Genomic DNA, 22467 nt, shown 5'->3' with positions numbered 1-22467 from the left:
CTGCACAGCTCATCCTTTCTGCCCATTGTAAACACGTTCCAACCATCAAAACCATGCCAGGACTCCTCATTTTTCTAACCCTAACCCTACCCTTGCGCACACCTCTGACCCTAATATGGGGGTAAAGTTCCACTGGAAATAATGAGATTTTGAAAAAGCCTTCCCTGAGTAGCTTTTTCTGCCCAGCTCATCCTTTCTGCCCATTGTAAACACGTTCCAACCATCGAAACCATGCCAGGACACCTCGTTTTCCTAACCCTAACCCCACCCTGGGGCCCACCCGTAACCCTAATATAGGGCTAAGGTTCCATGGAAACTAATGCAATTTCGAAAAAGCCGCCCTGGAGTAGCTTTTTCTGCACAGCTCATCCTTTCTGCCCATTGTAAACATGTTCCAACCATCAAAACCATGCCAGGACACCTCGTTTTCCTAACCCTAACCCTACCCTGGTGCACACCCCTGACCCTAATACAGGGCTACAGTTCCTTGGAAAAGAGGGCAATTTCGAAAAAGCCGTCCTTGAGTAGCTTTTTCTGCACAGCTCATCCTTTCTGCTCATTGTAAACACGTTCCAACCATCAAAACCATGCCAGGACACCTCGTTTTCCTAACCCTAACCCTACCCTGGTGCACATCCCTAACCCTAATACAGGGCTACAGTTCCTTGGAAAAGAGGGCAATTTCGAAAAAGCCTTCCCTGAGGAGCTTTTTCTGCACAGCTCATCCTTTCTGCCCATTGTAAACACGTTCCAACCATCAAAACCATGCCAGGACACCTCGTTTTCCTAACCCTAACCCTACCCTGGTGCACACCCCGACCCTAATATGGGGGTAAAGTTCCACTGGAAATGATGGGATTTTGACAAAGCCGTCACTGAGTAGCTTTTTCTGCACAGCTCATCCTTTCTGCCCATTCTAAACACGTTCCAACCATCGAAATCATGCCAGGACTCCTCGTTTTCTAACTCTAGCCCAGTGATGGCAAACCTTTTAGAGACTGAGTGCCCAAACTGCAACCGAAAATCCGAAGTTCTAACACTACAATAAAATCTGGAAACTTCGGTTTTAGTTTAGAGAAAACACCTCACAGCCAGTCCAAGCAAAATCTGTTTGGCAGCGCACTGACCGGCCATGTGAAAGCTCGGACGAGTCCCAGGTAATGAGTCACGGCACGTGACGTCATCGCCTGGTGGCACTGCTCCTTTCCGAGCAGGCGCATGGCCCCTGTGTGCGCTGCCGGGACTGCTTGGCTCGCGGGGCGTGCGAAAGGTTGGCCACCACTGCCGTAGGCACATCCTACCCGGCCTGTGAAGCCCCTCCAGCACCTCGTCCCTGAGCCCTGCTCCTCCTCTGCCTGGCCAGTTCTCCCTTGGAGGAGGACGCAGTGGTGACCATGGAAAGGGTTAAGCCCGCAGCCCTCCCGATGCTGGTCTCCCGGTTCCTCCGTGCCAAGCCCGTAGAGAAATGCAATACACGGCTGCTGTCTTTAATTTGAAGAGCTGCCAACGCCCTGGGAGTGCTTCTGGGTGACATGCAGCTCTGACGCCCCCCCCGAATTCCAAATACAGTAGCCGAACAGAAGACCCCCTCCCCTGAGAGCTGCAGGCTTAAACACCGAGCGGGCTGCAAGCTGCCAGTCCGTGGTGTAGAGAGGCGGAGAAGGGCCGCCTCAAGGAGGGCTGGGGCATGCCGGAAGTCAGCCAAGCAGAGCATTCAAGGTCGCGGAGCAGCCCGGTCGCGGTCGCGGAGGGAGTGGAGCGTGCACGCTGCCCCGGGCAGCGGTGCGCCAGGCAGAATACCAGTATTCCGGCTGATGGCGGTGGATAACGCTTTCCCCGTCCACAAATTGGTCTAGTCCCCCTTTCAAGCTGTCTGAGTGAACGGTGATGCAGCAATTTCCATAAACCCGTGCGGATTTCTGCCTCTGGGTCCCACAGCCCTTCAGGAACACTTGGCTGTTCCTTAGTTCTGGCATTTTTCAGGAAAGGGGGAAAGCCCCCCCACACACAAACACACTTTCCCCAGGATCCTGAGTAGGCAGATTTTGGGAGTCGTTTGCGGCAGCAGCAGCAGTTCAGGAGCATCTCACGGCCTGTGACCAGGGCAAGGGGTGCTTGGACGTTGCCGCCCCCCCCCCCGGCTTGCTTTACTTTGTGGGCAGCGTGGCATCGCTTTCTTGGCGGTACGTGACACCTCAGGACTGCGGCTCCCAGGCTTCCTCAGCCAGCAGGGGTGTCCGAGGGAAATGGCGAAGGTCCGGTCGTGCTCGGTCACTGCTTGCGGCACGTTAACTGAGAGTCGCTCCTGGGGCCGAGCCTCGGGACCAGGCTGACCCAGAGCAAATAACTCGTCGCCTCCGAAGGCGAGCTCGGCTGGTGCGGAACTGGGTTTTCCCCTTCAGGCGGGAGGGAGCTGGGCTTGGTGGGTGAGGCTTGCGTGGGCAGCTTTGCCCCTGCGGTGTGACGATTCTTACTGCTGTCTTGTTTCTTCTAGAGAATTTCTCCGATGTGAGTTGGGCCACTGGGCTCTGCCGTGGGGGCCAAGACCAAGCAGCCTTCTGGGAAACTACCCGTGGCCTCGACCGAGCTGGGAGCTCCAGGAGCAGCTTTGGTCACGGTGGGGGAGGAGGCCGATTCCTCTCCCCTCCGCTCTGCTGCTCTGTTCGCCTGCCTTGCCATCCCCTTCTGGGCCGCTCACGAGGAGGCGGTGTGCGGTGCGGCTGCCACTGAGGGTGAGCATCTCTTCCTCCGTCTGGGGGAACGGGGGTGGCGGGGAAGGCTGCCTCCCACACGCCTCCGGCCAGCATGCATTCTCCGCCCGCCGAAAGATTTCTTGCAAATTCCAAGTCTGGCACTGGGATTTCACAGAGGGATGTTTTGCCTCTTCCCAGGAACAGGGTTGTTGCGAGGACAAAACGGGAAAGGGGGTTGTGTGAGCCATGCTGGGTTGCTTGCAGGAGAGAGGGCGGGGCATGCGTCTTAGACTAAATCGGCGGCATGGAAAGTGGGAAAGGCGATGTGCCCCCCGTGCCCCTGACCAGATTGCGCAGCTTGGCTTGCCTCTGGTCTTGAAAGAGAGGAGATCTGCAGGCGCTTCTGCAGCAGCGGCCCCAAACTTCTTAGCAACTTGTTCCCTGCCCTCCGTCTGACAAACCGCTACGTCTGCGGTTCCGGCGTGGCATTTTTTGGTCTTGCCCTTTTTCCAGGTTCCCAGCTGTTGGAGTTGGCCTGCCAGCGGGAAGGGGCGAGCAAGGGCGAGTGAGGCCTCTGAAGTGTAACGCAGGTGGGCAGTGTGGCTTGAAAGTGCCCCCCCCCCCCGCGTCCGGTGTGCCTTCTCCAGGCCAGGTCCGGGCTCTGGCAACCCCAGGATGCATTCTCTGCAGCCGGCACGGGGACGCCTTTCAGCCTTAGGCTCAACACTAAGTTTGGAGAAGCTCAGGGGGGCCATATTTCCAGTGGGGGTGGCGAGGCCCAGGCCAGAATCCCAGTGCAGGGCTGCACAGCTTAGGAAAGTGGTGCTGTTAGTAAGCCGGCCTTGAGGGAGGCCGTGGGGTAGCGGGGAGGCAGGGCACCCACGCGGGGGCCGGTTGTGCGGTCAGGCTCCCCACCCTCCGGGAGGCTGCCGGGAGGGGGACGGGCCGCGATGCCTTTCTCCGGTGCTCACGCCGGGAGTTGCCGTGGAGTGGCTTTGCTGGGAACGTCTCGCGCTCCGGGTGGCTTCAGGCCTTTGTGCCTCTCCAGGTCACCGGAGAAGAGGAGGAGCACGGCGGCCAGGCCCCGCGGGAGAGCGAGCGGAAGGATGGCCGCAGAAACGCTGAACTTTGGGCCGGAGTGGTAAGCCGTCGCAGCGGCGCTCGGGGCAGCCAGTGGACCGCGCACGCAGCTCCCTGCCCCAGGGCCCGGGAGACCCCCCCCCCCGTGCAACACGCAGCGGTGGTGAGGAGGAGGGGTGCTGCCCCCAGCGTCACCTGCCCCCCCTTCCTCCTCTTTCCCCAGGCTTCGTGCACTCTCCAGCGGCGGGAGCGTTGCTTCCCCCCCACCCTCCCCTGCCATGCCAAAGTACAAACTAGCCGAATACCGATACGGGCGGGAAGAGATGTTAGCACTTTACGTCAAAGACAACAAGGTACGTGCGGCCCCTGCCTGAAGCGCGCGTCTTCCTCCGTGCCCGGGGGCTGTGCCGGCGGCTTGCAGGGCTGCCAGACAGAGAGGCCCCCGGTGTGGGCGGGGCGTGTGCCTGCACGGGGTCAGCTCCCGATGGCAGTGTGAAGCAGAGGTGGGGGAGTGCAGGGGGGCGCCCCTGCTGGGCGCAGGCCGTAAATCCCCCAGGGAAGCCTCGGGCCAAGCTCTGCTGCCTTTGGCCGACCGGTTTCCTCAGATGGCTTGCGGTGCTCGGGGAGGGTGGCCGTCCCTGCTCTCCTCGTCCCGGCACGTGATGCTCCGTCGGTCCCGGTGTCTCCTCTTTGCTGAGCTGAGGGCCTCGGCCGTTCTCGAGCCGCTTTGTCAGGAAGCCGCCCTGCAAAACAGAATGCCCAGATCGCCCCTTCCGGGCCGTCTGCTCCCTCGATTCCCACGAGACCCACCCCTGCGAAGTCCGGCTTGAGAGCTGAGAGAAATGGGAGGCCTCCTTTGCCTTGGCACCTCCTGGCAGGTAGCTTGTCCCCCTCCATCCACCGGTGGCTTCCCTCCTGGCAGGTCCCAGAGGAGATCCAAGACAAAGAGTTCTCTGCCATTCTCCAGGATGACCCTCTGCAGCCCCTGGCATTAGTACCATTGACAGAAGAGGAGCAGGTAGGGCTCGGCCCGGAAGGGGGGGATGCGCCCGGGGAGCAGAACCCGGGGGCCTTCTCCGACCTCACCTCACCTCACCTCTCCTCTCCTCTCCTCTCCTCTCCTCTCCTCTCCTCTCCCTTCCCGCAGAGGAACTTCTCCATGTCCGTGAACAGCGTTGCGGTGCTGCGGCTGATGGGGAAAGGCGGCGGGGCTGCCCCGGCCGGAGTCTCCCGCGGGAGAGGCAGCACGCGAAGCCGAGGTACGGGGGTGCGCGGGTCCCTTGCGTGGGGCGGGGCGCCTGCTGCCCCCCGCCTGTGCTCTGGCCTGGGGACTGCAGGGGCTTCTGCTAAACATTGCCTTGCGTCCCCCCCCCACCCCAGGCCGTGGCCGTGGCGAGGGTGGCTTTTACCAAAGAAGCATTGAAGAGGTAGAAGGCGCGTTTGGCCGTGGCGGGGCCCGCGAGATCCACCGCAGCCAGAGTTGGGACGACCGGTGAGTGAGCGCCGCCGTGCAGGGCCGCCGTGGGGCTGGTGGCACGCTTGTCGCCCCGCCACCCGTGCTGACCCGCTCCTCTTCTCCTCCTGCAGAGGAGAGCGGCGGTTTGAGAAGCCCATCCGGCGGGAAGGAGGTGCGTTGGAGCGAGCGCGGTGGAGCTGTGGCAGGAGCGGCCGAAGGGCTTCCCTTCCCCTGCCCGGACCCCCGGGGCCTGGCGGTCTGGTCGGCGCCCCGTCCCGCTGTCCGTGGCCGTCGCGCCCCCTTCTCCAGCCAGCTGTGTCTCCCACTCCCAGCCGTTCTGGGGCGGGCGGGTGTTGGTGCCGCGGGTCATGGGTCGTCTTTGCCCTCTCCCTGGCAGCCCGGCTCCCTTTTGAGGAAGGCGCTCCCCCCGGCCGCAAAGACTTCGCCCGCTCCGACAGCGACAACTGGCGCACTCTCCGGGAGGAGCACGAGGAGGAGGAGGAGAGCAGCGCCGGCGTGCCGGGACCCGGAGGCAGCTGGCGGCAGGGCGGGGGGCCCAGGCGCGAGAGTGAGCGCTGGCGGTCGGCCAGCCCAGGTGAGCGGGCCCAGGGCGCCGCGGCCCGATGCAGCCGTGCGGGGCGGGGGCCTGCGCCTGAACGGGCGGGCGGGGTGGGGGGCCAGGCGGCATGACTCGGTGCTTCTCTCCCCCCCCCCGCAGATGGAGGGCCTCGATCCGCAGGGTGGCGAGAGCATGGTGGGGAGGGGCGTCGGCGGAAGTTCGATTTTGACTTCCGGGAGCGTGAGGACGAGCCGCGGAGCGGGCGCCGACACCGGCACAACAGCGACAGCTTTGAGGACGATAAGGACGGCCTGCCCGAGTGGTGCCTGGAAGACGAGGAGGAGGAGATGGGGACGTTCGACTCCTCCGGGGCCTTCATGTCCCTCAAGGTGCCTTGGCCGGGCCCCCGCCTCCCTCCGCTCCTCCCGCTGGAGGCCAGGAGTTCAGCCACTGCTGGGGAGCCGCGCGGCTCCCTGCTCAGAGCGCTGCCCGTGTGGGGTGGGAGCCGGCCTGGGGCCAGTGGCCAGGCGCTTTCCGAGCTCTGTGCGCTCCCCCCACGCTTCGCGCTGCCTTCCTGGGGCTCGGTGACGCATCGCACGAGCTCAAAGTGAGGAGGTGCTGAAGGGCCCTTTGCCCTTGCACCCCCCCCCAGCTGCTAGCGTGTGGTCCTGGCAGCGCCCCCAGGACTGAACCTGGCCCAGGCTGGGAGGGCTGCCCAGGCCTTCCTGGTGCCTCGCAAGGGGCAGTGCCCTTCTCTTTGCCAGAGGACTGTCGGTTCCCTGCGGGGGGGGGGGTCCCCCCAGCTCTCCATGGGGGAGAGATTTCGCAGAGCTTCCTGCCCCGTGAGCGTGTGTGCTCCTCCCCTCTCTTTGTCTGTTTCTGCCCCCCCTTTCTGAAAGCCGTCACGCTGCCTCCCCCCTGCTGAATGGCAGAGCGTCCTGGGGTCCCTTAACGTGCCGCCCAAAGCTGACGTGACCCCCCCTTCCACAGAAGAGTCCCAAAGAGCCCCTTCCTGAGGAGCAGGACCTGAGCTTTCAGCCCCTGCAAGAGGAGGAGGAGGAGGAGGAGGAGGAGGAGTGCCCGCCGGAGGCCAAGGAGGGCCATCGGAAGGAGAGTGCAGAGGCGCCTGTCAGCCCCGTAGCGACGGAAGGGGTGGAGAGAGGTAGGTGGCCAGGGAGGGTCTGCTCCGAGGCGGGCAGGCGGCGGAGCTTCAGGCTGCGGTAACACGCTGACCCCTGTCCCCAGAGCGGAAGGAAGCCCAGCCCGGGCCGGACGAGAAGCCCCCTGCTCCTCCCGGTGCCCCACGGCGGTCAGGGCCCCCTTTCCCCACGGCCGCCGCGAGTGAATGTGAGAGCGTCATCTTGGGGAGCTCCTGCGGCGTGGAGGCGCCCGTGGCGGCGGCCAGCGGCAGCCCGGCTGTGGAAGCGATGGATGGTACGCGGGCTCCCCCCCGGCTCTCCCCCGGTCCCTGGTGCCACGGGGCTTGGAGGCAGCCGCCCCTCGGGCTCTGCCGGGCAGGGCTGGCGCAGGTGCTCCCGTCCTGGGGGCGGCGCGTGTTGTGCCGGGGCTTGGGGAGGGCCAGACAGTGGCCCCCTCCCGCCGAGCAGGCCGCTCCCTGCCCCCGCCCTTTCCACAGGGCCCCTGCTCTTGCTGACTGGCTTTCCCACCCCGGAACCCCCCCAGGGGACCCAGGCCTCCTCAGTCGCTCCACGCAGCTCAGCCCTGTCGCCATCGCCGCCCTTCCCGTGCCTCCCGTGCCGTCCTCGTCTGCCGCGGCCACCGCCACTACCGAATTCACAGTTGGAGACAATGAGGATGAGGATGGGATGAAGCACCTGCAGCAGGTGAGGGGGTGCCACTTCCAGGATAGCAAGGACCCCACTGGGTGTGCGGGCGTCCCCCGTGCTGGCGCTTTGCGTCTTGTGCTGGGTGGCGCATCCTTGGTGCCAGCGGCTGGGCAGACCGCTCCCGTGGCCGGCTCCAGCTGGCGCTTGCTGCCCTGGGGCTCTCTGGCAGCCTCTCTGGCATGACGAGGGCGGGCGCCCAGGCATTGCGGCACTTCGGCCGGCACTGGGGATGCTGGGGCTCTGTCAGACTGTTTCCAGGGCCAGACTGCGGGGAGCAATGCAATAAACTCCGGGCAATTACCGGGGAAACCTCCTCGCAGCCACTTGGCCGTCCTGGTGCAATTCCCGTTGGCACTGAGGTAATCCTTTAGAAAAGGTGAGGGTGCTTCTTCTCTCTCAGCCGCAGCCCCCAGCCCCCTCGGCCCGGCAATAGAAAACACAACTCCTCTGCTGAAATTTTATTTTTTTCTCTTTCGTATACATACTATCTCAAGCCATCTTAGAGTGGTTTACAGGAAGCTAAGACCAAAGTAAAGTCATTCAGTACAGTTTAAAGCAACCAAAAGACGCTGTTTGCCGTTCCCCAGGAGATGCCTGCCTGCGGCCGCCAGTCCCTCCTACCTGAGGGCCCCCCCGCCGTCCTGGCTCAGAGGCGTGCACCTGCCCTCCGCACCTGCCCTCCCTCCGAGCGCCCTGGCGGCGGGCGTGGGGCAGGATGCCCTGCCGGCACTCCCCTTTCGTGGCTCCTCCTCCCGGGTGCCTCGCGAGGGGTCTTTGCGATGCCGCGAAGGGAAGGAGTGTGTCGGCCTCGTGCGGCTGCGGGAGCAGCATGGCGCCGCGCTCGTGCCCCGTGGGGGGCGTGGGGAGGACCCGATCCGGCCTCCCACAGAAGCGCGGCCTGCGTGGGCTCCCTCGCCTCGCCCTGACGGGTGCTGCTCTTTCCCCGCAGGAAGCGGAAAAGATGGTGGCCTCCCTGCAGGACAGCGCCCTGGAGGAGGAGTGCTTCACGCGGGCCATCGCGGACCAGCGCCACACTGCCGCCGCCCTGCCGCTCTCCCACGAGGCGGCCATGAAGTGGTTCTACAAGGATCCCCAGGGGGAGATCCAAGGTGCGCCCCCGGCCCGGCCCGGCCCCTCGGCCCTGCCGGCGCCGCCGCCCGGCTCACGCCGGCCTCTCCTGCTCGCCTTCCAGGCCCCTTCGCGACCCAAGAGATGGCCGAGTGGTTCCAGGCGGGCTACTTCACGATGTCGCTGCTGGTGAAGCGGGGCTGCGACGAGGGCTTCCAGCCGCTGGGAGAAGTCATCAAGATGTGGGGAAGAGTGCCTTTCGCTCCCGGTCCGTCGCCCCCGCCGCTGCTGGTGAGGACCCCGGGGCCGCCTGCCGGGGGGCTGGGGTGGGCAGGGCAGCGGTGCCCGTCCCCGGCTCCCTCGCTGCCGGGGGCGGGTGTGCGAGGGCAGGGCGCACGGGCAGGGGGGCCGCGGCAGCCCCAGGTCCTGGACGGGAGCCCCGCTGTCCCTGCCGCAGCGGGGCCGCTGGGGCAGGCAGCCTCTTCCGCCAGGGGCCGCCCCTTGGGCACCGCCTGGGGGAGGCATCCTCCCGCATGGGGGGGGGAGCCCTGCTGCTCCCCACTGTTGCAGGCGTTCACTACACTCGTTTGACCCGGTTCAGCGGTGAATATTGCAATAGCTGCTTGCAAGCGGCTCCGCAAGCAGTCATGCGCAGATCTGCTCCGAAATGAGTCCCGCCGAGTCGAGTGGGGCTACGGGAACGTTCTCTGCCCCCCGGCCGTTGGAGCCCGGCGTGCGCATGGGTCCTGGGGAGGAGGCGTCCCCAGCACACAGCCGGGGGTTGAGAGCAGCGCAGGCCCAAGGGCCGGGATGGCCCTTTGAAGAGCCAGAGAGGGCTTGTCCTGTGGCTGAGCCTGGTTGATTTTGTGTTATTTTTTTTTATTTCTATACCACCCAGAGCCGAAGTTCTCTGGGCGTTTACAAAAAGGTTGCTTACACCACCAAGGTCGCTGTGGTGAGTGCTCAGTTCAAAGTTTTAGGGGGGTTGTAGGAAGGGCGAGTGCGCAGAGGTCCCCGTGCTCCTGGCCAGCCCCACCGCCAGAGGGCCTGGCCCTGCAGAAGCAGCAGCACCTGAGGGGGAGCGGTGAGCCCACTCTGCCCCCGAGCAGCCGCGCAGAGGCTGGCGTGGCGCTGCTTGGCGCCAGCGTTCCCGGGGCCGGTGCCCCCGTGGAGCCAGCTGCGGCTTGCAGGGCCCTCTGCCCGGCTGCTGGCCGTGGGGCCAGGTGCCGGGGGCTGTGTCCAGCCTGTCTGGAGGGCAGCAAGCTGGGGAGGCAGTCGGGAACTGCGGGGGTGGTAGAGACGGCCGTGATGAGTTCGCTGCTCGTAAATTCAGCACCCGGACCAGTGTCTTCGCTTTCAGATGCGGGCCGGGAGTATCTGTTCTCCCCACCCTTCTTCCTCGCCAGCTGGAGCGGGATGCGTCAGGCAGGCAGTGTGTGCCTCCGAGAACGCTCTCTGTGGGGTGGGGGTCGGGGGGGGCGCTGCTGGCCGGCGGTCCGCCCCCACGGTCACGGCTGGGCTGAGGAAGGACCTGCTCTTTCCCTCCTGCCTGGGAGCTGGGCGTGGGGAGTCGCCCCTGCCCTGCCCTGCCCTGCGGCCCTCTCTGGCTCTCGCTGCTTCGGGGCTCGTGGGCCACACGGGCAGCGGCTCACTGCTCCCGCCCGCTGTCTCTCCAGGGAAACATGGACCAGGAGCGCCTGAAGAAGCAGCAGGAGCTGGCCGCCGCCGCCCTGTACCAGCAGCTCCAGCACCAACAGCTGCTTCAGCTGGTCAACAGGTGACTTGCACCCCCACCGCTGCCCCGGCCGGGCCGGGCGGGCGCTTTCCCTGTGAGCAGCCTGGCCGGGCAGAGCCTTCCCCGCGGGACGGGGCAAGCAGGCCCCACGGAGCCACCGCTCCTCACCGTGAGCCGCCCGGTGAGGAAGGGGGGGCCAGTCTCCGGCCACTGCATTTGGGCGCGTGTGCCCCGAAGGGCCTTGGCATGGCGACTCGGCCCGGGCCGCGCTCCGGATTGTGGGCGGGCCCCGTGCGCGAGCCCTGCCCTGCCCTGCCCTGCGGCCGAGCTGCGTGGTGGGCCTCGCGCCTCAGCAGCCGGCGGGCCTCGCTTGCCCTCCGGCCAAGGGGCCGCCCCGGTTCGACCGCGCACAGCCCAGCTCAGCCGGCGCCTTCCTCCCAGCAGGCAGCAGTACGCCCAGTGCGCGCTCCAGCAGAAGGGGGCGGCGGGGGACGTGACGCAGCAGCAGCTGGCCACCTTCCTGCAGCAGCTGCAGGCGCTCAAGCCACGGTGAGGGCCCTGCCCCTGGGCCACTGCTGCCAGAGGCGACGGGCCGGCCGGGGCGTGGCCGGCGGTCCTCCCCGGGCCCAGGGGTCCCCGGGAAGCCCCCTGCGGTGGCTCAGAGCAGGAGCGGGGAGGGGGCTGCGCCTTCCTGGTGTGGCCTTGGCAGGCCCCCAGAGGTCCTCCGGCCGGGCCGGGCCGGGCAGACCGACAGCCCCCGGGGCGCCGCTGAGCCATTTGCCCGCAAACGCCGCTCTTGGCCGCGGAACCGCTGATGTCCGAGGAACGTGGGGCTCACCCGGTTGGGCAGGGCAGCTTGGAGCCGCTCTGGTGCCTGTGCTCCTGGCCAGCGCTTTGGGGGTTCGGGGAGCAGGCGCAGCTGACTCCGTGCCCCCTGCCTGCGGTGTCGCTTGCCTTGCAGAGCCGGAGAGCAAGGCATGATTCCGTGCGTGAACCGATCGTTATCTGTGCCAGACACCGGGTCCCTGTGGGACGGACATACCTCAGCCTCGCCGCAAGCAGGTCATTCCTCTGTCCCCCTCCGAGTGTGTGTGCGCGGGGCCGGGGGGCGGGGGGCCGGCTTGGGAAGCACCGGGGAGCTGGCCCTCCGCATCTGCGAGAGGGCGGGAGCGCTCTTCCGAGCGCCTCTTGCTCTGGGGTGGGTTCGGATCCCTTCGCAGGCCTGGGTTCAAGTGGGAATAGGGGGCGACTGCTTTGCGGGGGGGGCTTGTGCGGATGGGTGGTGTCGGCAGGCGAAGCGGAGGCTGTGCCGCCTCCTCCTCTCAGGTTAGTCCCTCGCTCCCGTCCAAGGAGCAGAGGCGGGGGCCTTCCGGAACGGCCAGGGGCCTCGGTTGGGCTCGGGCCGCTGTGGCTGTGAAGTGCCCGCCTCAGTGGCCGCCTGTCTCCTCGTGTCCAGCGCTTCCCTTGGGTGGGCGGCTGGTGGGCTTGTCAGCAGCGCCTGGGTGAACGCTGCACGGGGGTGAAGACCCTGAAAGTGGCTGGCGGGCTGCAGGGGGAGGGCTGGGGTGGGGAGGCCGGGGAGGCTGTGCGGGCGCTCCTCGTTCTGGGGAGCCGGGGGCATGGGGCACTCTGCACGTCAGCCGGGCAGGCCCGAGTGGCCGCTTCAGTGCTCGGCTCTCGGATTGGTAACCCTCTTTCCCCTCTTCCCCCTCCCCGCTTGCAGGCGGTGAAGCCAGCTTATGGGATATTCCAATTAATTCTTCAACTCAGGGTCCAAATTTAGAACAACTTCAGCTGCAACATAAAGTGAGTGGCGTGCCGCGCGAGCGAGCGAGCGAGGGCTTGGGTGCCGAGGCGGAGCCTGAGGACTGGGGCCGGTGGGCGGCCCGTCCAGCTCCTCCGTCTTTCCCTCTGCCCCCAGCTGCAAGAGCGGAGAGGTGCCGAACTCAGGGCTAAGCGGGAGGAGGACGAGCGGAAGCGGCGCCAGGAGGAGCAGAAGCGCCGCGAGGAGGAGGACCTGTTCCGGCGCAAGCAGGCAAGGGCGGGGCCCCGCGTGCCGAGGGGCCCCCGGCCCCGGGCCCTCCCCTGCCCCTCGGTGGAGGGGGCGGGCGGCCCCGCGAGCCATCCTCTGGGGCGCTCCTCGCGGCTCCCCCGCAGGCGGGCAGCCACACCGCTCGCTCCCCGGGGCGCGCTGGCTGGGGGCCGGGGTCTGCCCGGGCGGGAGAGGCGGGCTGACGGTGGGCCCCCGTGTCTGCAGCTGCCCTCGTCGTCGTCCTGGGGCCAGCAGTCCGGCAGCAGCTCCTCCACCCAGAACAGCTTCAGCATCGCCGACATCCAGAAGCTGGGAGACGCCCGTGCGTGCCGGGAGCTCCGGGAAGAGGTGAGCAGCGCTCCGGGCCGTGGGGTGGCCTCGGCCTCCCGGGCTGCAGGGCCGGCCTGCGGGGGTGTGGTGGGGTGGGGTGGGGTGGCTGGCCGGGCTCCCCCCTCACGGAGCGCTGCGGTCTCCTCAGTGCCGCCAGCAGGAGCTGCTCTTGAAGCTTCTGCAGCAGCAGCAGCAACAGCAGCAGCAGCAGCAGAACTCGACCCCCTTGTGGGGCGGGCCGGCGAAGCAGAGCCTCTCCATGAAGGCCCTCCTGGAGCTGCAGCAGGAGAGCGAGCGGCACCTGCAGAAGCAGCAGCGGGCGCAGCAGCGAGCCGTGAGTGAGCCTCCCTGCCCGCAGCCGGGGCTCTCGGGGGCCCGTGGCCGGCGGGCGGGCGGGCGGGAGGCCTCCCCCTCGGCCTTCCCCGGAGCGCCCCTCCGGCCCGTCCCTGCCAGGCGCCGCGTCCGGGCTGGGTTGCCGAGCGCAGCGAGCGTCTCCAGCCGGGGCCGCGGCGTGAGGAGACCTGCAGGCTTCCTCTCCCGGCTGCGAGGGCCGGCCGGCCTCCCTCTTCCCTCCCGCACGTCTTGGGCGCAGCCACTCCTGGAATGCCGTGTTCATTTCAGGTGGCCTTGCTGGGAAGGGGCGCTACTGAGGTGGGAAAGGGACCGAGAAGGGTGACCAGAGGGACCGGGGGGCTGGACAACAGCTTCGATGGCGCAGAGGCGAGGAAGGGGAGGCGTGAGGGGGTGGCGGTGGGGTGGAGGGGGAGAGCTTTTGCTCCCGCTCCTAGAATGCTCCAACCCGGAGTCGCCCCGTGAAGCGGACTGGGGGGAGTTTTGGGCAGACCGAAAGAGAGTTTACCGCAGCTGTGGACCTTGCCGCCTCGGGAAGCGGCGATGGCTGCCGACCTGGACGGCTGCAAAAAGGGAGGGGGAGCTGCGCGAGGGAGGAGGCCGCCAGAGGCTGCTAGGCCTGCTGGCCCTGGGCTCCCCGCCCCGCGGAGCCGGGCTGCCTGCGCGCACCGGCTGGGCGGACGGAGGCCTTGCCCCCGTCCCCTTGAGCGAACCCGCGGGTGGCTGGGGCGCTGCGGCGTGCGGAGCCGGGTCCGATCCGGCGGGGCGCTTCTGACGCTCTCGCGCTCCCCGCTCCTCAGCACGGTGGCCACAGCCTGAGCAGCCTCCCGTCGCAGTGGGGGGTGGACTCCCCCGCCCTCTGGGGGGCCCACGACAAGAACAGCTCCATCAGCCTCTGGGAAGAGAGCCTCAAGAGCGCCGGCCCCCTCGCCCGGAGCCTGGGCCTGAAGAACAGCCGCAGCAGCCCCTCCCTGGGGTGAGTGTCTGGGGAGCCGGGGCGGCCGGGGGGCGGCCGGGGCAGCGGGCCCGGCTGACGCTCCGCTTCCGGACAGGGACACGTACGGCGCGTCCTGTCGCCAGAGCAGGAAGAAGACAGACGAGGAGGAGAAGCTGCTGAAGCTGCTGCAGGGCGCCCACAAGCCCCCGCAGGACGGCTTCACCCAGTGGTGCGAACAGATGCTGCACGCCCTCAACACCTCCAGCAACCTCGACGGTACGCGCGGGGGCGGTGGGGGGCCGGGGCCGGGGCCGCTTCGGCGCTCGCGCTGCCGCCGCAGAGGCGCCCCCTCCCGGCGAGGTCCGTGGCGCGGTGCCCGCTGTCGGCACAGGCTGAGACGGGCCGGGGCGGATGCGGTGGCGGGCGCGGCCGAGGGGAGCGGCACCCCCCCACCAAATGGAGGCGGGTCCCAGCCGTCCTGCGGTGACCCCCACGCCCCCCACAAGAGGGGTTTGGCCGGAGGGCAGGGGAGCCGGCCGGGACGCCCCACCTTCCTCCCGCCCGCTTTGGGGAGGAGCGCAGGCCCTCCGGCCCGGGCAGCCCGCTGCAGGAGGCGCACTCACCCCCCTGCCCCCCCAGTGCCGACTGCGGTGGCCTTCCTGAAGGAGGTGGAGTCCCCCTACGAGGTCCACGACTGCATCCGCTCCTACCTGGGAGACACGCTGGAAGCCAAAGAGTTTGCGAAGCAGTTCCTGGAGCGCCGTGCCAAGCAGAGGGCCAGCCAGCAGCGCCAGCAGCAGCAGGTGGGGCGCCGCACGGACGCGGGGCGGCGGGGGGGGCTCCCCGAACGAGGCCGGGCTTCTGCCGGGGGGGGGCGCCCCCCGGACGGAGCAGCCCGGGGCCCGGCCTTGGCCCCCCCCCCGCCCGGCTGCGGCTCGGCCCTTCGGGGAAGCGCCCCAGCAGGGGCCGCTGGCGGGCCCCGGCCACCTCGCCCTGACGCCGCCTCGCCCCACAGGAAGCCTCCTGGCTGAGCTCTGGCAGCCTCTTTCAGTCCAACCACAACCCCAAGCCGCCCTCCTTCGAGAACAGCCAGGCCGTGAGGATCAAGCGGCGCCCGATGATGCTGCACGCGGATCCCAGCATCCTGGGTGAGAGGCGGCCCGCGGGGGCCTCCCCGCCCCCTTGGCGTGGGGGGGGGCCGCCGGGCGGCCGAGGGAGGAGGGTGCCCCGCGCCCCGCGCCTGACCGCCCTCTCCCCCGCAGGCTACGCCCTCCACGGCTCCGCCAGCGAGCTGGAGACGGTGGAGGACTACTGACGGCGCCCGCACAGCAATAGGAACCCCTCTGTCTCTCCGCGCGTCTCCTGGGTGCCGCCGCTGCCTTGATTTCCCCGGCTTCAGCTCCGGCTGAACGTGCACTGCAGGAGAGGCGGGCGGGCGGGCAGGCCTCCCCCGGCCCAGCCCGGCCCCGGCCCCTCCGGGGGCAGGCGGCGCGGCGGGCCGTGGCGGCACGGATCGGATCGGTCGGACCAGGCCAGGAGGACGTTTAGCACTTCTTTCCTTACAAAAGCACCTTAACGAACAAAACTTTTTCTGCCATGGCACTTTATCAAAACTTTTTTTTTTACAGTGACTTGTTACAGATTCAAAAAAAGGAAAAAAAACACACTTTTTGAGATTCTAGAAGACTTTTTTTAAAAAAAAATGTTTTAAAAAACCTACAAAAAGTTTATCTTTAAAAGAAAACACTTATTTTTCACATGGGGATAAGTTTAAAAATGTGAATAGCAAAAGTTCACAGAGGCTTGATATAAAAAGATTTATAAGGCAAAAAAAACTTGAAGAAATGCACTTAGAAAAAGGAACTGTGTTTTTTTATTATTTGGATAAATACTATGTGTAAATACTGTTCAGACTCTTGCTCCGCACAGTATATTTTCTCTTACGAAGAGGCCATTTTATAAGACTTTTTTTGTTGTTTTTTTAAAGATATTGCACAAAAATGCCCCACCCTCTCCTCGTTTCCTCCCCACCCCCCGGATGTACAACTCTACTTGGTTTTGGTTTTTTTTTTTATAAAAAGAGAAAAAGAAAAGCTTGCAAAAAGACGAATGGACACTAATGATGAAGCGGGTTGCTTGAGCCAGACGCTGCTTTGCTCAACCAAGCCGGTCCTGGATTCCCCCCTCTCCGCCCCCCAGCAGAGGGGTCTGGATCCTCCATCTTCGGGCTGCTTCCGGCCGTCTCGCAGCGCTCCGCCCTCCTCCGGGGTCGCCCACACCTTCCGCCGAGCTCCCGGTCGGTCGGTCGTCTTTTTCCCCCTGTGGATCCTTAAAACGTTTCCGTGCTACAGCTCCTCAGCCAGATCTGTTTTCTGCAGCGACTCTTTTACTTGTGTGTGTGTGTTGCACTTTTTTTATATGAGAAGAAAAGCTCCGAATCTTGTGAGTTCCCTCTTTTTTATCTTTCCTGTTCAGTTTGTATACCTGTATGCGGATGAGTATCGGATCCCGTCGGGCGCGCGTTTTGAGGGGGGAATCCTGCGTATTACAGGCAGCAACCTAGAAACTGTGCACTCAAAACAGAATTGAATGTATCATACCTGGGTGACAATTCTCGCTCTGGAGCCACGTCGATTCTCACCCTGCGGCTCCCCCTGAGCTGCACCAGCCGCCTCCGGCGAAGCGGCGGCAAGCGTTTGTCTACTCCGGGGGGGCGTGCGTGTTGTTGTTTCCTCGAGCAAGGACGCCGTTTGTGTCTCGGGCTACTTGGAAGCTCCGGTGTTTTTAGCGTAGCCACCGTATTTAGGGGCAACATTTCTGTATGTGCTTTTTGTGTATATGTAGCTGTGTACGTGTAGTATCTTTACAGAGGGTGACCTCTTATATCTAATTTTGCTTGAATGGGGTTGTTTTGCTCCCAAGGACCGTTTTTGTTTACAATCCCCCCCGGGTCCCGTGGGGACGGGGCTCACGCAGGGTGCCGCCGTTGGCGTCCGAGTGCGCGGGAGGAGGGCGCGCTCGTGGGGGACGCAGCTCGTGATCGGCATACCGCACCCGCTTGTGAGAAGTGTGGACCGTGTACAGAGAAGGGATGGCCTGAGCCGAGAGGAGCGCTGCTGGCGCCCCCGCTCGCCTCGCCTCTTCCCGGCCCGACCCCTGGGTCTCCCCCAGCGGCATGTGGGGGGCTGGGAAAGTGGGCTCCCCAGCGGCCGAGGACTCCGGAGGAGCCCTGGTCCTGAGCCCCACGCAGACGCGAGTGGCCGCCCGAGGGCCTGGCAGGCGGAGGCACTTTGCCTCGGTCTTTCCCCCCTCCCTGTGGCGTTCGCTCCATGTGCGGACGCCCCCCCCCCCCGGCATCCCTCCCCACGCTGGACCGGGATGCTGCTCGCGGGGAGGGGAGGCCTCGCCAGGCAGCTTGGGGGGCCGGTCTTGCCGCGCGCATGCGTGCATTCGATCGATCGGAGAGTCCTTGTCGTGAATACTGTGATGCTCTCGTGGTTCTAAGGCGGGAAGAGGCCCTGAGAACATGGGGGGGGGGGCACGTCCCCTGCGTTTTTCCTTGCCTCCCCAAGATGGAAGGCCACGCATTTTCCGGGACGCGAGTTCATCGGGCGTGTCGTGGCCTCTGCCGCTGCTGTTCCGGTCGGTCAGTGTTGGTCCGCAGAGGAGAGGCCGTTGCGCTGCGCCCCCTTTGCGTCCGTGACTGGTGGGCCCCTCTAGTGCCGACGATGCGGCCCGGGGGCGCTGCCGGGGGCGCCTGGCCGGCTCGCAGCCCCTGGCCTGGCGGGCGCCCCCCCCCGGCCTCCGGGCGCCCGTGGGGTCTGCTGAAGGGCGGGGCGGCCGCCCGGGGGCCGCTGCTGCTTCGGGGGCCACGCACTCGGTACCGGTTGTCGCCAGAATGTATGTAGACCAGCTGCTTCCTTGCACCCAGGGCCTTCCACCCAAGGGCTGCGTTTTTGTGTCCGATCCACGTTTCAGTCTTCGCTCGCTCGCTCGCTGGCTCGCAAAGGCGGCTGGGGGAGTGTCGCCGCCCCCCGCCACTCGCAGGCTCCCCCGCCGTGGCTTCTTGCCCCGGAGGCTCGGGGTGGGACGCGGACTACAAGAATCCCAAGGCTTCTTTTTATCAAGGTACGGGCAAAGTTTACGCAGAGCCAGCGCATGGTCGGGGCTCCCGGGGCCTTTGTGTGGCAGCAGGGGCGGGGGCGTGCGGCCCCCTCCACCAGGCAGTGCCCCCCGGCCGTTGGGGGTCACTTCAGGGCGCGTGTCCCAGGAGGGGAGGCGGGGGATCCCTTTCCACGCTGCGCCCCGCAGCCTCACTTGCCCTTCCTCCCCTCCTCCTCCCCTCCGTCTCTGATGGTACAAGCGACGTTTGAATTCTCCCACGGACGAGGCCAGGCGAGGCGCATGCAGAGCTTGGCCTTTGCTCTCGGGGTCGGGTGGGGAGGGAAGAAAGACCAACATGTGGGTGGTTTTTTTCAGTGTTAAGCTTCTTTTCTAAATACCTAGCAATAAGGAAGGAACACAGCCCAGTGTTCACAAGAATTGTAGCACCTGAGGATGCTGGAAGGGGTTGTAACTGATGCTGTTTGGGGCAGGGGAGAGGAGCAGGGCCCCTCCGGCCCGTGCTGGGGGGGAGGCCTGCCCCTGCCCCTCGTGTGTCTGAGGCCTGGTGGTCCATCAAATGTGAAGAGCGAGGGGGCGCGTGCCGTGGGGCGGGGAGAAGAGGGCTCGCCTGGCGCAGAAGCCGGCTGGCCGGAGTGGCCATCGTCGTCGTCGTCCGGGCAGGAGGGCCGGGCCTCCCGAGGCCGGCCTCCCCTCGCCCAGGGCCGTGCGTGTGCGTGTGTGCGAAGCGTTTTTGTAGCAAATGTGCTCCTTTCTGGCAACCATTTGGAATGTGACTATGAATGTAAATCCGTGCCCGGCCCCACCTCGGCTGCCGCGATGATGGGGTGCGTTGCCCGTGGCTTTTCCCGGGGTGGGGGCCGGCTTACACTTGCGCTGTCCGAGTGAGTGATGGAGTGAAGAGAAGAGCGGTGCGCGCGCGCAGGAAGCTCACGGGGCACAGCTGCAGAAGGAGTGCAGGCCGAGACGCGTGTGGTTGAGCGCTTCTCCCTTCGGCCGCGGCGCCCGGGCCTCCTTGGGCGCAGGTGGAAGAGGCGCCGCGAAGCGCCCTGCCCCGGTGGGCTCTTGCGGAGGCAGGAAGGCCACAGGAAGGCCACGTTCCCGAGTGTTTTTCTGTTCCAAACTAGTGACAACCGATCAATTTTTGCTATGTTTTTCCGATGCCTTAAACTGTACACTGAAATAGGTTCAGCGGGCGTGCGAGATTTCTGGGGACGGGGCGCGTTTCTGCCCGCCGAGAGACGTGTGTGTGGGGCGCTTTGCCGAGCCCCGTGGTGTGCGATGGAGGGTCTCCCGCGGGCCCCGCGCACGGCCCCCTGGCCCCCGCACGCCGCCCGGCGGAGATGCCGCAGGACAAGACGGGGCGGCCTCGCGTGGACGGAGGGTGCGGAGGACGGACGCGCCGCCACGGGTGCCCACGTCCCCTGTGCGGCTGCAGCTCGACGGGGCCAGTGGAGTCGAGGGGGTCGCCCGCTGCCGCTTCCACTTCCGCAGAAACGTGGGGCCGGACGGTGCCCCCCGCCCGAACTGTGGGTGCGAGGGTGATGCCGCTCGACTCCCGCCTTCTAGCCGTCACCTGCCAAGGGCGGGCTAGAGGCCATCTACCTCCCCCTGCTGTTGCCGTCGGCACAGAAGAGGCGTCCTTCCTTCCTTCCTTCCTTCCTTCCCTCCCTCAAGTATTACAAGAAACTGTGACGGGACTTGCCCAAGCGGAGACCCCCTGGCCTCCCGGCTCCTACTGAGAGTGGAAACATGTTTACAGACTTCACCTTTTTCCTGGTGCAAATTGGCAGAATCGGGGAGGGGAGAGAGGGAGCCCCCCTTTCCGCTTGGCTGAATGTTTAAGATGGACTCGCTGCCCCCAGGGACTTCAGCGGGGGCACGCTCCCTCCCCCTCGCCCTCCCCCGCAGGGGCCGCGGGCCGCACGCGGGACGTCTGGGTTCGCCTGCCGCCTCCGGTGGAGCGGAGCAGCTCGTGGGCCGTCGGAGCCGCCGTGGCCCGGCTTGCGTCGGCGTGGGAGCCTCGTGCGACGCAAGGAGAGGACTCTTCTCCGCGACTGGAGCTCCGGCAGCTTCCTTCCCAGGCGTGTGCGGGGGCGATTCCACCCTCTGCCTCGGACGGGGGCGTCGGGATTTGCGATGCCGCTCCTGCGCCTCCCGTGGGAGCTTTTCTGCGCTGTACATAATGCCCCCTTTGCTGTTCTCCAAAACACATAGGAACCGTTTGGCTTTCAGTAGGGAAGTGACTATCCATGGGTGTACGATGCCAACCCCCTTTCCTCATGTACCATATTGCCCCACGTACCTCTTTTGTAAATATCCTTCCTTCTCTCCACCCTGCAAGTTTGCAAGGAAATAAAAGCTTAGATGGTTGTGGAAGCGGCTGTAATTATTCTCTTGTCCCCGTCTGTCCCTCCGCCCCCCGCTGGGTCCGGGGAGGAGAGCACTGGCCTTGTTCTGAGCCACGTTTGCCGTGCCTCGCGGAAGGATCCGTCCCCCTTCTCCACAGGGGGATGTGCAGTTGGAATGGACCCAGTGGATGTTGTTACCACCTGATGCGCTCAAAACACGCCCTGCTGGGAAGGCGCAGAGTCCTTTTATTGTGACACAGAAGGGAGCAACGGCAGTCCGGAGCTTGTGGGTTGCGTCAGAGCTCCTCCCTGGCCTGAACAGCCGTTGGTGCAGCGCGGGGCCCAGCTGCACGCACCTCTCGGGCGCAGGGTCTCGGGCCCCACCGATTTTCACGCCCCAGAGTTTGGAGAGCGTGTCCAAGCAAGGGGTGTGATGAGCGAGGGGCTACTGAAACAGCCCCAGGGTGACGTTGTGCAGAAACACGCAGCAATGGACTCCTCTGGAGCAGTCGAATCCATCACTACCAAACAGAAGGAATATCGCGCAGCTGCCACTGCCTAGGAAGAGCCGTCCCCCAATTCGGGGGCCGCAGGGATGACGGCCTTAGAGAAGCAACCCAGCTGCTGGCGGTGGCTGGAGAAGCCCAGGGCATCTGCCCCTGGAGTGGGAGGCTTCCCAGGAGGGGGGGGCGGCCATCGCTGAAACAAGCCCCTGCCAGTCTCTGGAAAGCGAGAGGTCAAGCAGGTGAGGGACGGGGCGGCACCACGCCGGCGGCGGGTGCATCTCGTGGCAGGGCCTCCGTGGCCGGCCAGGGCGGAGGGCAAGGCGGACGGGGCCGAAGCCGGGACAGTCCTGCGTGCAGGTCCCCCACCTCGCACGGCGGGGACCAGCCCCGCGGCACCGTTGGTGCTTGGAGATGAGAACCAGCAGCACCGAAGGGCCCGGTCGCAGCCCAGGCCTGTGTCCAGTTGTGGGTCTGGCAAGACACGGGGGGGCTGCTCCCCGGTGGAGAAATGAAGAGCCAGAGGTACGCCGCCTTGGCTGGGGAGGTGCATGGCTGCCCCCCCCCCCCGTGCTGCCCAAGACGCGGCCGCTCGGCCGGCTTTGCCGCCCACTGGTTTTCTCTTCCGCGCCACAATAAACACACTGGGCACCTTCCCCTTGTGGAATTTCATGCCACACTGCGTGGCAACGAGGCCGAGCTGCCTCTTTGGGAGGAAAAGGCAGAAAGGGAGTGAAGGCTCCCGCGGGGCTTTGTGCCGTGGGCCGCGGCCCGCTTTCCATGGGGGCAGCTGCTTCTCCCACCCCGTCCTGCCTCCCCAGTGCCAGGGAAAGCCAGCGGCACATGATGCTCCCGAGCCAGGGAGAGCCCCCCATCGCCAGGCTGCTCTTTCCGGGAGTGTGGCGGGAGGCCTCTGCCCCCAAGCCCCGCGCTGCGCTGCGGCTCACTCCTGGCTGAGTGCGGGATGGGCCCATGGGGGGCTGCTTTGCCCCGCGCCGTGTGGGCGTGCCAGGGGCTGCCTCTCCTCCCGCCCCGGGCGCAGCTGTCGGAGGCCAGTGCTGGGGCCGCCCAGGGCCGCTCAGCAGTGCCCGGCCTGAGGCCGCAGCGCCAAGGCCACCGCCTGCTGCCCCGTAGAAGGCGTGCCGGGGGGGGGCCGCTGGGCCCACCACAGAAGTCATCTTGGAACAGGAGACCCCTGTGCACAGACACCCCCCCCCGTGCCCCTCGCGGCGATTGCGAGCTTGTCCAACAGTGTAGGCCACGTATTTCACCCAAGGCCCCAATTCGAGGCGGTGGCTTTGTGGGGGGGGGCAAAGGGGGCAGGCCCCTTGCCGTTGCAGCTCGTGCCATCCTGCCAGTGGCTCAGCTGAGGCAGTGGCCACAAGCCACCTCTGGGGGGGGGG

General features: G+C 66.0%; 1 protein-coding gene across 3 annotated transcripts in view; it reads left to right on the top strand.

Annotated features, from left to right (window-relative positions):
* The window catches only part of GIGYF1 (GRB10 interacting GYF protein 1), a 23323-nt gene extending 6797 nt beyond the window's left edge, over positions 1–16526 (top strand). The window contains exons 2-29 of one of the 3 annotated variants that reach the window (XM_044417301.1): positions 2495–2732; positions 3207–3283; positions 3742–3834; positions 3997–4126; positions 4696–4791; positions 4921–5032; positions 5154–5265; positions 5361–5401; positions 5627–5824; positions 5948–6177; positions 6779–6950; positions 7034–7222; positions 7472–7632; positions 8585–8744; positions 8828–8994; positions 9602–9658; positions 10380–10480; positions 10880–10987; positions 11400–11500; positions 12162–12244; positions 12360–12473; positions 12696–12818; positions 12949–13134; positions 13952–14127; positions 14204–14364; positions 14728–14891; positions 15104–15236; positions 15351–16526. In XM_044417301.1, the coding sequence (XP_044273236.1) occupies positions 3800–3834; positions 3997–4126; positions 4696–4791; positions 4921–5032; positions 5154–5265; positions 5361–5401; positions 5627–5824; positions 5948–6177; positions 6779–6950; positions 7034–7222; positions 7472–7632; positions 8585–8744; positions 8828–8994; positions 9602–9658; positions 10380–10480; positions 10880–10987; positions 11400–11500; positions 12162–12244; positions 12360–12473; positions 12696–12818; positions 12949–13134; positions 13952–14127; positions 14204–14364; positions 14728–14891; positions 15104–15236; positions 15351–15403 (3363 nt within the window). In that variant the 5' untranslated portion in view covers positions 2495–2732; positions 3207–3283; positions 3742–3799 and the 3' untranslated portion in view covers positions 15404–16526. The remainder of the gene's footprint in view (positions 1–2494; positions 2733–3206; positions 3284–3741; positions 3835–3996; positions 4127–4695; positions 4792–4920; positions 5033–5153; positions 5266–5360; positions 5402–5626; positions 5825–5947; positions 6178–6778; positions 6951–7033; positions 7223–7471; positions 7633–8584; positions 8745–8827; positions 8995–9601; positions 9659–10379; positions 10481–10879; positions 10988–11399; positions 11501–12161; positions 12245–12359; positions 12474–12695; positions 12819–12948; positions 13135–13951; positions 14128–14203; positions 14365–14727; positions 14892–15103; positions 15237–15350) is intronic. The other 2 variants (XM_044417304.1, XM_044417303.1) reach the window with 2 other exon arrangements.
* Positions 16527–22467: the final 5941 nt, after the last annotated feature.

The sequence above is a fragment of the Varanus komodoensis genome, unplaced genomic scaffold, assembly GCF_004798865.1.
Source record: "Varanus komodoensis strain SLA01 unplaced genomic scaffold, ASM479886v1 scaffold87, whole genome shotgun sequence".
Lineage (NCBI taxonomy): Eukaryota > Metazoa > Chordata > Lepidosauria > Squamata > Varanidae > Varanus > Varanus komodoensis.
Note: the sequence above shows the minus strand (reverse complement) of the source record. Positions and strands in the feature narration are given on the sequence as shown.